This window comes from Alosa sapidissima, chromosome 7 (genome assembly GCF_018492685.1).
Source record: "Alosa sapidissima isolate fAloSap1 chromosome 7, fAloSap1.pri, whole genome shotgun sequence".
Lineage (NCBI taxonomy): Eukaryota > Metazoa > Chordata > Actinopteri > Clupeiformes > Clupeidae > Alosa > Alosa sapidissima.
The window spans coordinates 29,439,319-29,448,888 of record NC_055963.1 but is presented as its reverse complement, the minus strand read 5'-3'; the positions used below and the strand labels follow the sequence as shown (position 1 = coordinate 29,448,888).

General features: G+C 39.7%; 1 protein-coding gene across 1 annotated transcript; it reads right to left on the bottom strand.

Annotated features, from left to right (window-relative positions):
- Positions 1-2,165: 2,165 nt before the first annotated feature.
- ptges3b (prostaglandin E synthase 3b (cytosolic)) lies at positions 2,166-9,350 on the bottom strand. The gene is made up of 8 exons (XM_042097058.1): positions 9,193-9,350; positions 7,452-7,565; positions 7,234-7,303; positions 7,026-7,124; positions 6,797-6,886; positions 3,509-3,565; positions 3,310-3,337; positions 2,166-3,217 (listed from the first exon to the last, which is right to left on the bottom strand). Coding segments are annotated over exons 1-8 (480 nt in total). The 5' UTR covers positions 9,195-9,350; the 3' UTR covers positions 2,166-3,197.
- Between the last annotated feature and the right edge of the window lie 220 nt (positions 9,351-9,570).

Genomic DNA, 9,570 nt, shown 5'->3' with positions numbered 1-9,570 from the left:
CAACATATATATAGTAGTCAATTTATATTTGTATACATAAATATAGTCAAAAGTTTGGAGACACAAAACACATAATTGCAAAAGGGTTTGCACATCAGATTAGTAAACAGAATGTGCTTTTGGAACACTGGATGAATGGCTGCTGATAATGGGCAATGTAGATATTGCATTAAAGATCAGCCATTTCTTTGTCAAGAATCATTTTGCAATTACTGTATGTAAGCACATAATGTAATCTGAAAACTGCTGCCCTGGTTTATAAAATAATGCAAATGATCTCAGCTGGCATTCTGTCTATAATATATATATATATATTATAGACAGAATGCCAGCTGAGATCATATATTATAGACAGAATGCCAGCTGAGATCATTTGCATTATTTTATAAATATATATATGTGTATGTATGGTAGGCCCATCTGTGACGTATGGGAGTTTGAGAAACTTTTCCCAAATGAGGAGGTTATTAATTCAACATCCCCTTGATACTGCAGTTTCATAATTTCCCCAAATGTTGAAGCCCTGGTGATTTCTTTCGGACATACTGCGCTTGAAGTCAAGCTTGAGTTCCATGTTCCTCTTTAAATTGGGCCACTTCTGATTTTTTAACATGCCATTGCATGAGTGCACAGTGCACAGCATTCCTGTTAGGTGAGCTTCAGTCTGTCACAGAGGATATCCTATAAAAATGATAGATGTGACAAAAATCAACATTGGGACAGAGCCAAGAGTTTAAACATTAATTATTGCCTTTGCCAAATGTTACTTAATTGTGTAAATACAAATTGCGATTACGATTAAAAATCAATTAATTGTTCGGCCCTGTACTCAGAAGTAGGGCCTAAAACTCTTAATCTGATTGAGCGAAGTGCTTGAGTAAGCCTGCAGCAAATGGACCATCGGTTGACCTCTCAGGCCTTCAGCAGTAGGCTGCCTACATGATTTCAATTTAGTTTCAACCTTGATTGTTAGTGGTCTTAGGCTGTCTTCCAAGGTGTAGTGGGAACTGGCATCCGAACACGTTCAGAACTTGTATAAAAGTGTTGACGCCTTAAGATAGGCTACACAAAGGTAGGCTTTAGGACCCCACGACACGTCCGTTCCAAATCCGAAATCATCAGAGCGCAAAGGATGTCTGGTCAGAATGCGGCTACAGGAAGTGGTTTTGGCTATTACGGGCTACATAAGGGACATGAGACTATTCAGCAGCAGAACATAAAAATATGGCATTATGAAATTGTCGTGTAAACACAATTAATAACCAAAGGCAAAATAACGACGTTATCGAAATGTTTTGTATCCCTTCAGTAGCCACTGACATTTCAGAGGGCAGATTCATTTAGCCAGAATTCTCGAAGGGAACATGCAGATAAAAGGTGGTTTGCGCAGGGGGCGAAAAACATTAAAAAAAAAAATAAACAAAAAAAAACGGTTTTATGGGATGTGCGTCGAGCTGTCGCAATTATGCTTCCTCAGATAGCAGGTGGTCAAGAGCTCGGACATGATGTCATCTGCAGCTAACGCATCATGGACAGTGGGCTAGGCTATACTATAGTGGGCGTAGTGTCAGATCTTCAGTGTTAGGCTCATGCTCATTGTAATGTAGCCTACACATAGCCTACATTGCAGCTAACAAAACGCCTTATTTAATGCCCGCACTGTATTTTAACCCTAATGAAATAAATTAATTAACCTTATTTCTGAAACAGTTTACGCCACACGATTTGGTCGGATAAGGTCATTTCATACCCGGGCCACATTATCAAGAACATGAAGTGACCATATGACTATCCGACTTGGCATTTTCAGCAGGACGTTGTAAGACAAAGCACGGAGAAACGGCCCCTTACGATCGTGAGAGTAGATCATTGGAACACGTGGATCCAGATCAAACCAGCGTCAACTTTTACATCTAGGAAAAAATACATGCCAAGAATGGTCTCACTCATTTGGAAATAGCCTACTCATTAAGGTATTGCTCAAATTGCGGCATCTGGATAGCATACACGTATTACATTTCCAGGTCAATTAAGAATCTGACTTAAATTCAGATTAATATTTCTAGTGTTTTTCCATTAGCTATCCCCATCTACTGGGGAGTCTACCATTTTATCTAATTCTTACCTTCAAATACGATCATCCTGTGCAATTAAGTCACATGGGCACGTCTTTAACAGTTTATTAGAAAGATGTTGACAATCCTTTTCTTAAAAAAAAAAAAAACATTTCCCCAATATTTTATATAGCCAGTGACACTGACAGGTTGACACACATACTTCAGACTAACCTATTGTAATCCCTGTTTCACACTTGCATTGAACAAACAGTGCAAATATAATTTGGTCAATATAATTTTAACAGTTCTGCTTCATCCGAGTCCTGCCTGACTCTACAACATTTACACTTACAAGGAAAACACCCAGTGTGTGGGGGAACTATTAAATAGAACCCAGTATCCACTTTGTGTATGAAATGATCTACATTGTGTGTGACTTCAAGGGTATGATTAACAGCAAGGAGACACGCTATACAAGTTATGCAAGGAGGGACAAGTGGGGTTAAAGTTCCAAATAGCATGACAAACTGCAATATTTATACACTATTCTTACAGGGCGGTGTTCCAGTTTGTGGTTTAAAGGGGGACATATGTAATGCACTAGGTAGTTATATACTACAAGGGGATACTTAGTTTAACAGAAGTTTTGAGATAACATACTTAAGGCAGCATATCCAATAGCACTACTGTTACGGACACATTTCTTTGTACATTAAAAAGGCCCTTGGTGGCCATTTAAGTCCTACATAATCATATTGACAACTGAACGATGAGGGTGTGGACAAAAATATTATATTTCCTTGCAATTAATTTTGTATTGCTTACAAGATGGAAAAACTGTACAACGTACTGTGCCGTACTTAAGAATAGGATTAAGAGAATTCATAGTTCATAGTACAACAGAACAAGTTAAAACAGATGAAAAAATAAGCAAGTACAGTATCATTGTGACAAGCGCTGTACAACAGTATGCATATCAACCTTCAGTGGAGCCATGGGTGAGTTTAGAGAGGGACCTGCAAGCAGAGTCTATGGTGATAAAAGATTTGTCCACTTAATCTAGTCTTCCCCTCTTTTCCAGATTGTGAACTGTTCAGTCATGACTCTCCCATTGTTTTGATTAAAGGTTCCTGAGCAGCTTTATTCCAAGTCTGGCATTTCTGGAAGGAGACACCAAATGTTTTAAACATTCCAATATGCACTAGTCTACACAATCATCACAATTAAAATCCAATGGATGAATAATACTTACTTTCATCATCACTGTCTGCACTGTCTTCCTAGATGGGGAAAATTATAGAACAAATTGTAAAACTCTGCTGCCTACTTATGGGTAGCTATGGCTACCAACAGCAAACATGCATGTCTTAAAATCAAGGAGATATTGCAGGTCATGATTTATGACTGTTGAGAAAGCAAACAGGTTAAAAATCACTCAATAAGTAACTTACTTCCTCTACTCCATCTAGGTCTGGCATTCCATCCTCGCCACCCATGGTGTTCATCATCTGTAAACATTATGGCCAATATTGGAGCAATTCAAGTTCTTTGATTATGGGCCCGTGCACACATAGTAGGAAATGATCTTAGGGGCAAATTCTCCCATGTGTGCAACTAAGCAATTGTCCTGCGCACATTCTGCTCTTCACTTACATCAGTCAGTCATTTACGCACCATGGAGCCAGTGAAGCGCTTTGGGAGGAGCTACTCCAAAATCCAGGCGTTTCTTATGTATACAATTCACATTCTGCCACTGACTTAAGCACTTTCCCAGCTAAGCACTATAGAGGGCTGTATTAAAGTGTAAGTTCAGTGTAAATTGACCCATAGTCCTGTTCAAGCTCATCACATGCAGCCCATAGGAAAAAGACTGAGACAATTTGGGACAACATAGGCCAAGTTATGGACAGCCAGCTTAAAGCAGACCCATGGGCATCAAAACTGAAACTGAAAGTAACTCCCCACTGCCCCATGGGTCTGCTTTAAGCTGCCTGTCCATAACTTGGCCCATGTTGTCCCAAATGTCTCATTCTTTTTCCAATGGGCCGCATGTGGTGAGCTTATACAACAGGGCTATGGGTCATTTTACACGGAACTTACACTTTAAGTTTGAGCGCCACTACAAGGTGAAACAGCATATTGCTCGATGTCGGCAGTAGGCCTAGTTCTAAATACATGTATGTTACACAGAATGTTAATTAGCATTAGAGTATAAAATCGGGTGCTTAATATGCTGATACGGCTTTATGTTTTTTTTCCCCATCAAACTTTGGATATTGGAGCTTACAGACTGTGCACCTTCAGTTTTAACTGAAGTCATCTTCTCATAGCCTACTTCGTTGGAATCTGTCAATTTCTTCCCAACTTGACCGAAGTCATCCATACACTTGCGCAGACGCCTGCATTATTGTTGAGCAGAAATGACTGTGCATATTCTCCTGTCTCTGGTTCGTTTCTAATGGTGGCTGGTATTGTTATGCCAGTCTCTCTACTGTATTAGAAATTGCAGGTGTCAGTCTACAGCTTTGTTTGCATAAATACATTTATATTATGAAGCAGCTGCCAACTTTCTTTCTCAACAGTGGGTTTTAAATTATGAATCTACACACGCCAAACATGTCTTGACTTCATAAACAATCCTCAAAAAATTCAAAAGTGAAATTACATTTAAGTAAACTCTTTGTTAGGCTATGTGAGGACACATAATTTTACTGTAGGCCATTCACTATTCAGTTAACCTTGCTTACGTTTTCCAAATCAAAGACTGGTTTGTGTTCTTTCTGGATTTAAATGGCATTCAGAAGGTCAATGAGAAAATCCACATTTTCATATCAAAAGATGTAGCCTACATTCTGGTGTTCAGGCTATTTCACGTTGCTTTGTGTAAATGTGTAAAGTTTAATGAAATCTGCTAGATGTGATTAATTAACGCTTACGCTCAGCTATATTTAACACTTACGCTCAGCTATATCAGCCATGTCCGAATGTTTGGTTATTTTGCGTATTCATTTTATAAGTAAGGTTTATAGTGTGCAACTTTAATATAAGCCATTGGAGCATGTTATGCAGGTTAATCAATTGAGTAGGCAGTTTCAAATGTGGCCCAGACCACATGTCTGTTCATATTACAAACACCATCAAGCCGAATGCATTCTGAACCCCTTATCAATGTGTTTTTTGTGATCAACTCTCTGATCGGATCGAACGTACAGGATGCGTACACTGAAAGCCACTGAACCGAAATAGTGGGGTTCTGGGGTCATTTTTAACGCACTCTCAAATTGGGGCTTATCTAATTGCAAACCATCAAGGATTCTTTAAGTATCTTATATAATTTCTCTGCGGATTATTCTTTGTTGAAAGATAGCTATATCGTGTCTGATTGTTTCTTTATTATGCATATTGATCTTACATTAAGAAAGTGTGTTTTAGTTTGTGGCTTTGACTTAACGTGAGCCACTTGGCACGTTATGCAGGGGTCATCAATTGAGTAGGCAGTTTCAAATGAGACCCAGGACGCATTCCTGTTCACATTACAAGTACTATCCAATGACAGATGTCCTGAACCACCTCCAAAAATATTTTTTGTGATCAAATCTCTGATCGGATCCGGGTGCGTACACACCTGGCATTAGTCGTCTGAAGTGGTCAAGATTCGACCATAATGCCAGGTTTGAACAGGGCCTGTGTCATAGTGACAACAAATGTGATTCTGGCACCCCCTAGTGTCAGACGCCTCCTATGACAAGTACACATTCCAACCCTAAAGCCAAGAGATTCATTTTCTGATAATAGTTTAAAGAGAAACTATGCAGTTTTGGCAATTTCTTCGCCGTTCTCTCGGTTTTTGCTCGCAGGTTTCTCTGCAGAGCTCCCCCTACAGCTTCAGAGTATATGATTTACGACACTCCTCAATCGGTCAGTCTGCCGTTTCCTCTTTCCCTGTTCCTCCGACAACGGTTTACTCGCTTTCTGCTTCTTTTCGCTGGCTCTGCCATTACGAATGTCTGAGAAACTCCATCGCTACCTTGTTCTAGCCGGTGCCTGGCGTGTATGTGTGTAGTGCAGTAAAGCAATTCGTGACATTGCAAGGCTGCGAGCTATAGCTGCGAGACTCTGTCTCTGAGGCTGTCGGCCGGAAGGCCCAAAGTTGCAAGGGTGGTTTCCCGCTCACAGGCACTAGGGGGAAGCGAGTCGGCCACCATTCAACCCGAAAAAAGTCATATAACCATTCCAATGACTTCGAAGCTGTTCAGTTAAGGTAAATTAAGCTAATAAAACTGCATAGCTCCCCTTTAACTTTCAATTCATACATAAACCCACAATACTAAAATATTTAACTATTTTAAATGCAGAGACTAGTTTAATTTGTACCGTAAAGCAACATTTCAAAATTCATTAACTTCTGAAATGAGTAATTTCTCTACCTGTTCCAACATGTGCTCAAAAATCATATGAAAGTAATTACAGTATATTATACCTTTTAAAGGTGTTTAAACTATGTAATCTATGCTGCACCATAATTTCCCTTTGTGGATGAATAAAGTAATCGATCTCTATCTGATCTGTCTATGTCTACTTCTTATGTATATTCAGTATGCCTAAAGGTATTGAAAGAGACTCCAGTATGCTATGCACATAATGTGAACCTCTTGTGCCAACAATCTAATCAATGTCTGAACTTTGCTGAGAAGTATATGTTAAACCATACATTTAAACCCAAGAATCTGTATGCTCACCTCTGAGAAACGGTCAAAATTGTCAAGTTCCTCATCCGAGTCATCCTCCCAGTCTCTCCAGTTGTTAAAGTCCACACTGAGCCAATTCAGCTGGAAATTATGAACCACAATTATCCTACCTTTTCTGGCTGAAGTATTTGAAAGCAATTGTGTTTTACCTGCCATGTTAAAAATCAAGTGCAAACTAACAATCTACAATGCAAGGTTTCATCTGATGGACGGCAGTTACCTTGGCTTTTTCTTTTGTTAATCTTGGCCATTTCTTCCCAGCCTCAACTTTTCGTAAACAGCACAACACTGACCGATCTGTACGTTTATGTTTGGATTCCTGTGAACAAGAAATATGTATTCAATGAAATTACTATATTCAATAATTAAGACCATATAGGCTAGTTTTGTTTTAATTCAAAAGGATTTTTAATTTCGATTCAACTTACATTTTGATCGATAGCTTCAAACAGGTCAACTTCATTTGAATGCTTCACACTGTCAGTCCCACCTAGACAACTAAAGTGCAGAATGAGGAAGATAGTTGTAACTGAGACTTAATCGAAAACATTAGACCACGCACTGTATTTAATGACCATGTCTTAAGGACATAAGGGCATTGCCCACATGTTTTTGTTTCAAAAACTGTATTTAAATGTCAATTTACCTAAAACCAAACTTTGACTTTTCAAAATTCACTTCAACATTCTTGCTGTCAGCAACGCAGAACTCGATGAAGACACAGTCCCGTCTGTCATACCACTTGGCAGTTGCTGGATGCCTGTTTTCAAGGGCCAAGAAAGAGCACTATCAATCAACGGATGTAGAGAGCAGAATGTCAGCTGCGAATGACTTAAACACAGTAAAGAGCACCGAAATTAAAGGCATCACTGATCTTAGTAGGCACAGTAAAAGAAAGTCATTGGCCATCTGTACTTGACAGGTGGCCTACACAGATGAGACAAAGGTCCTGCATCAATTTACCACTACAATGACTATCATATTGCGCTCAAGCTAATCCATGGAGTCTCCTTGTTACTGAGAAATCTTAAGCAGGCTGAAGCTGTCCAACATATGTCCATTGTGTGTGATTACACAGGCTGGAAACATTTAGGAAAAAGGACACGAGAAACCAAAAACTATGGTTCAGAAACCATTCCAATTTGCACTACATAACCCATGGAGGCTTAGTGCTACAACAATAACGGTAGATATTCACATTATAAAATACTCATGTATCTATATAACGTTATCAAACATAGGATAATGTTACCCTAAGGCTACCCTAATATCGGATAACCAACAGTCCCAACTATTGTAGTACTACAACTAATAACAATAAATACCACCAACACGTCAGTTTCTAAGAAAGTCCCTCGCAAAGGCGTTTGCTAGCTCATGGCTAGCTAATGACACTTCTTGCAGGTGCACAAGCACACACTAGCCATTTGGGAATCTAGCGATAGTACTAGCATGCTACGTTAGCTAGTAAATTAACATGGAGCATAGCTCACTAGCTAGTTAATCCTTGACAACAGTATCCAACAATGACCGATTTCAAGCTCGTGTTACGGTAACTATATTGGTTTTATTGGACAACTTTCAAAACGTGGGATATATTCTGAATTAATGTTGTAATTTATTGCCACCCAACTCGGCCCCATTAAAGCCATCTCGTCCGTAAACCGACATGCGACCATTAACGTTAACATTACCTCATTCATTCGCCACTAGGCTGACATGCTTTGCCTGCCGAATACGCTAATAGGATAGCATGCTAAGATGCAGGTAGAATGTTGTAGTTGTCCCAATGCTACCTTTATTGTCACAGACGTTCAATCTAACTTAAGTTAATGTTCACATCCATATAACTAGACTTGATGGCCGATGATGGTGTCTAAGTAATCTGGCTAACGCTACGGTTCTCTTAAGTATGACTTTGCAACGCTAGAACTAGCTAACGTTAGCTAGCTACATTAGACAGGCTACCTCAACCCATGCCACTGCAGACAAGCCAAATACTGGCTAGCAAGATCTTAGAATACTATAAGCTAATGTTAGCCATTTCTTTTGCGCTAGCTAGTTGTGTATCGAACACAGGCGCCTAGTGAACACACGTGTACTATTTCCTTCTAAATGATAAGCGATTCATCATAGTAAGCACACATACATGCTGACCAAGTATGCGCCAGGGCCTTACTAGCTAACAGTAGCGCTCACTAAATTCCGATGCCTTGCGTTAGCTCACGTTACCCTCCCGCCTTTCATTTCACCCGTTCGCTAACTAACAAGTGTGCAGACTAGCCTACTTGCACAGCAACCAACAATTTGTCCAGTTATCACATCACATGAGCGCGGGTATCCATAATTGTGTTGTCTATTTAACACACGTCAACGTTGATACTTACATATCTTGGTAATAAATAGATAGTCAGGTCTTTGGGACGACAATTTTTTTCGGAGATAGCAACTCGGGGATTCCGACTGAATGGACTGTGGAGGAAAAGTGGGTGGGAACTAACAGTCCCTGATACACACGAACCACCCGCTTGCTGGACGTTTCTGGAACTTCTCAAACGTCTCGAGATAATCTTGTTACAGTCTATGGTTGTGAAGGATGGAAGGGTGCTCCAAGAAGACTACTGTAAGGATAATGCGATTATTCGAAGGGAATGCTAAAGTGACAGAAATGTACTACAACATTTGGTTATGTTATGTTGAATGCAATTACGGTGTTACCAGATATACGGTTTCTGAGATTCTGAGTTTCCAGGGCGGAGTTTAGC

Excerpts from the sequence above, each read along its gene's own strand:
- ptges3b (XM_042097058.1), bottom strand. Across the intron at positions 3,566-6,796 it reads ATTTTGACCGTTTCTCAGAG|ATGATGAACACCATGGGTGG; the intron begins GTGAGCATACAG and ends TAATGTTTACAG. Across the intron at positions 3,338-3,508 it reads ACCTAGATGGAGTAGAGGAA|GAAGACAGTGCAGACAGTGA; the intron begins GTAAGTTACTTA and ends TTCCCCATCTAG.